General features: G+C 43.6%; 1 protein-coding gene across 1 annotated transcript; it reads left to right on the top strand.

The window, feature by feature from the left end:
* The first annotated feature begins 491 nt into the window (after nucleotides 1-491).
* Nucleotides 492-1,448, top strand: LOC123361913 (olfactory receptor 52N2-like). Its single transcript, XM_045002132.1, has one exon. It carries the CDS (start codon nucleotides 492-494, stop codon nucleotides 1,446-1,448), a length of 957 nt encoding a protein of 318 aa, XP_044858067.1.
* Nucleotides 1,449-4,574: the final 3,126 nt, after the last annotated feature.

The raw sequence follows: 4,574 nt of genomic DNA on the forward strand, positions 1-4,574 counted from the left end.
AATAACAGGAAAACCCTAATATGGGTAAATTTAAGCTAGTTTGCTCATCTTATATCTGTTAATCCCAAATAAGGCAACAGCAGTGTGATATGCAAGTGCTACGTTTTGCGGTTTTAACCTTTAAAAGCTTAGGAAAATTTGTAACAGGGGGGCAGCCACCTCTTGCATGGGGCCAGGCTGACTCTCCCTGCATGCATGCTTGTATGGAAATAAAGGTGCCTCAGGCTGCCTGATCTAAAATCAACGGTGTGGTCTAATTTTCCACAACAGCTACTTGTGAGGGCTTCTCTGGACTTCACTTTGACCTAAATAATCTGGTGCCATCTGTAAATGTTGCTACCTCACTGCTCACCCCCTTTTCTAGATTGCTAATAACCATAAAATATTTACCCTGCTATTTGTTATAAAGTGGGTAATCCCTCCCTCTGTGCTTCTTTCCCTTCACAGGAACCTTGAGCATTTCTGAGCCTGATCAACGCATCTACCACCTCATGGCATCTTTCAACCTCACCCCTTCTGACCCATCAACATTCACACTAACGGGGATCCCTGGCTTGGAAGCTGCTCACATCTGGATTTCCATCCCTTTCACTATGTTCTATATTATCGGCTTGTTGGGAAATTTCACGCTTTTGTTTGTTGTAAGCAAAGAGCAGACCCTGCACAAGCCGATGTACCTGCTTCTCTGCCTGTTGGCGGTCACTGAAATTGGCACGTCCACCTCCATCATGCCAAAGGCACTGTGTATATTTTGGTTCCAGTTGAAAGGCATTACTGTGAGTGGCTGCCTCACCCAGATGTTCTTCCTTCATGCGGGTACTGTGATGCACTCAGCCGTCCTTGTGACAATGGCCTTTGATCGCTACGTTGCCATATGTAACCCTTTGAGATACACCACCATCCTCACCAATGTACGAATAGCTAAGCTGGGGCTCGTGGGTTTGATCAGAGCTGTTCTCTGCATCCTGCCCCTGCCCCTGCTCCTCAGCAGGCAGCCGTTCTGTGCCAACCGCATTATCCCCCATGCATACTGTGACCACATGGCTGTGGCAAAGATGTCATGTGGGGACATCACAGTGAACAGGATGTACGGCTTGGTGATAGCATTTGTAGTCAATGGGTCAGACCTGACACTCATTGCACTATCCTACGGTCTGATCATCAGGGCCGTCCTCAGAATCTCCTCCAAGAAAGCCCACCAGAAAGCCCTCAACACCTGCACAGCCCACATCTGTGTGATGCTGATGTCTTATCCTTCCTTCTTCTTCTCCACTCTGACACATCGGTTCGGTCAGGGCATTGCTCCCCACATTCACATCATCTTGGCCAACCTCTATTTCCTTCTTCCCACCATGTTCAATCCTATCATTTATGGTGTCAAAAACAAACAGCTTCGTGAAAAAGTTGGCAAATACACCTGCAGAATGTACTCACCTGGGGGTCACTGACTTTAATCCTGTGTGACAAGAGGGGGACAGGATACTTCCTCGTCATTTGTGCTCTGTCCCAGTATGGCTGAGCTCAGCATTGTGGAAATTTAAAGTCTGAGAAGCTCCTCACAGCTAACATCTTATCACTCCGTCACCAAGTACCAAGCTCTCTGTTGCTGAGTTACATCTGTCTAACCATAATCCAATCTGTTTTAGCAGCACCCACCAGCCCCTACCTACACACACCTTATCACTCGGCCTTTCAGTGACTTCCAGACCACGAGAAGATATTACAGGTTTCTGAAGCAAGGTGGCTTTCCATTAGAGCCTGTTTGAACAGGGTTCTTGATCAGTCTGACTAACTGAAGCTACGCTTTCTGATAGCCAAAGACAAAGAAAGGAAGTACAATGCTGGACTTCTTTAATATATGTACAGTGATCCGGTGAGCAAAATTTACCTGATTTTTCTATGTCCAATAATTGAGGAAGGATAAACCAAAAGTTTCCATTGGAAAGTGCTAATAGAAGGAAAGCTGCTCCAGGGATTGAGGACATTCTACTAGAGCTTATTGGTGAGAGTTGTGAAACTGTGTATTTTTGAGAACTGTACTGTGTTACCCTGGATTGAGGGGTGTGTACCCTAGAATGTGATCAAGACAATTGCAATCATATGATTTGCATTCAGCCACTATAAATTAATAAAAGAGAACACCACATAGTTTAGGGTTAATTGGAAAGCAGGGTTTTAGATGCAAGGTCAAAATCTAGCTGGCAGTTTCTGCTAATCAGTATGGGAGGAGTGGGCAATAAATGATAATGAAAGAAAATAAATGGATGAAAACCTTGAGTCTAGATACCTCTGATATTAGAAGTGTATTGAAAGTTAGGAAAAGTGATAATCGAGTAGAGGTCACCATGACCTATGTGTTTTCTAGAAGTTAAAAAGATTAGCTAATACAGTGTGCTTTGGAGCAGTTCTCTGAAGCCATCCTGAGAGACATTTTTCCTGACATCTTCTCTTCCCAGCAACTAGCTACTGTGAACCTGCTGTTAATTACACAATACAGTTCCAGATGTTAGGTAAATAATTGGGATGTTCTAACCTTTACTTATGTCTGTGCGACCTTAAATCTAATAAACTTCAGTGTTAGACAAGAACACAATTACTTGCATTTAATCCTTGAAGAGATAGAATTGCTGTGTTCCCATTGAGTTATTCCTGACACCCCCTGGATTGAAATAATTAAGTTGCCATTGCTCGGGCTTCTCAAAACCCCAGGTAACAGACTGTTGTGGTAAACTATAACATTGCCTTGGAGTCCAATAACTTATCACTTTGCACAATCGATTTTGGAGTCGCTTTCAGCTGGAACTTTCAAAATACACACTAACCATTCCCGTTGTCAAAGATGTCAAAAGTAGGTGTCAAGATTAATCTTGGAGTTTGTGAAACAGATGAAATGGAGATTGCCACCAAATGTGCAGGTGATTGAATTGCTTCCAGCAGTAAATCCTTCACGACCTAGATTGGCTGACACTGGTGAGGCCTCACCACATTGGTGAGGCCCCATCTGGAGAACTGTGTCCAGTTTTGGGCCCCACACTACAAGAAGGATGTGGAAAAATTGGAAAGAGTCCAGCAGAGGGCAACAAAAAATATTAGGGGGCTGGAGCACATGACTTATGAGGAGATGCTGATGGAACTGGGATTGTTAGTCTGCAGAAGAGAAGAATGAGGGGGAATTTGATAGCTGCTTTCAACTACCTGAAAGGGGGTTCCAAAGAGGATGGATCTAGACTGTTCTCAGTGGTACAAGATGACAGAACAAGGAGTAATGGTCTCAAGTTGCAGTGGGGAATTTTAGGTTGGATATTAGGAAAAACTTTTTCACTAGGAGGGTGGTGAAGCACTGGAATGGGTTACCTAGGGAGGTGGTGAAATCTCCTTCCTTAGAGGTTTTTAAGGTCAGGCTTGACAAAGCCCTGGCTGGGATGATTTAGTTGGTGTTGGTCCTGCTTTGAACAGGGGGTTGGACTAGATACCTCCTGAGGTCCCTTCCAACCCTGATATTCTATGATATCTCAATTTTTCCATTGTTTTGTGGAGACCTTGGACGGTTGGAACAACAGTGGAGAGTTTTGCTTATGGGTCACTGGCCTCATACTCAGAGAAATCAAGTAGATCAGTTTTGGGTTCAAGAACTCGAACACACTGATGCCACTGGGGACAAAGACTTTAGTTAACTTGGCTTGTTTCGTCTTTCATTGCTGTTGCTCCCTTTTAGCAACACGGCGCTTGAAAGAATATTTTCTCAGATGGCAACAAGATGTTTTTATTGGTATACCTGCAATGCCACAAAATCTGTTGTGAAGAGTTTGCACCAAGGAAAGAAATGATTGCACTGGTCACTGCTGGTATGTATGACCAGGAGCATTCTACTTCCTATGAAGACAGTGAGGGTGAAATGTTGCCTTTCAGAGACTAACAGTAACAAACCAATTCAACTCAAAATATGGACACTGATTTAATGAAACTAGAAATAAATAATTTAATAATGTTATTGTTGTTTTTACACTGCATATATTTTGGGCTCATTTGGGGATATTTTTCATGCCATCATTTGCCGTTTTTGTTTGCCAACCCTCAATCGGGATACAAGTACCAGTATTGGTGTTTTGTTTTTGAATTTCATTGTTATCTCATAACTTTGTTGCTAATGTGGAGGTATTTCTGCTGGGGCTTGTAGGGTTTTTGTTTTTTTAATCTAATCTGTACTAGGTATCTAGGAAAAGCTTTCATTTGTTACTTGATATATAGATCAATGTGTTAATTAAAAAACCCTTTGTTTAAAGGCACAAATAGGGTTACTTTTAGGTTAGTTTTTTAGTGATTTGGGGCTATTAATGCAGCAGAAGTCTGACAAACCAGATCAGCAGCAGCCAGAAAAATAAGGGCCAGAGAAGCAGCTCAGAAGGCAGTGCTGGGTTGGAGGCAGAGCAGCAGTGCTGAGGCAGAGCTGGGCAGCTGCAGTTGGAACAGACCAGAACCAGGAGCTGGGTCAGCATGGACCAGCCATGTCAGTGGGGAGCCAGGGTTCAGCTCCAATGGGGAGCTGCGGGTCCAGAGCCAGGATAGTGGATGCC

The sequence above is a fragment of the Mauremys mutica genome, chromosome 1 (assembly GCF_020497125.1).
Source record: "Mauremys mutica isolate MM-2020 ecotype Southern chromosome 1, ASM2049712v1, whole genome shotgun sequence".
In the NCBI taxonomy this organism is placed as follows: Eukaryota; Metazoa; Chordata; order Testudines; family Geoemydidae; genus Mauremys; species Mauremys mutica.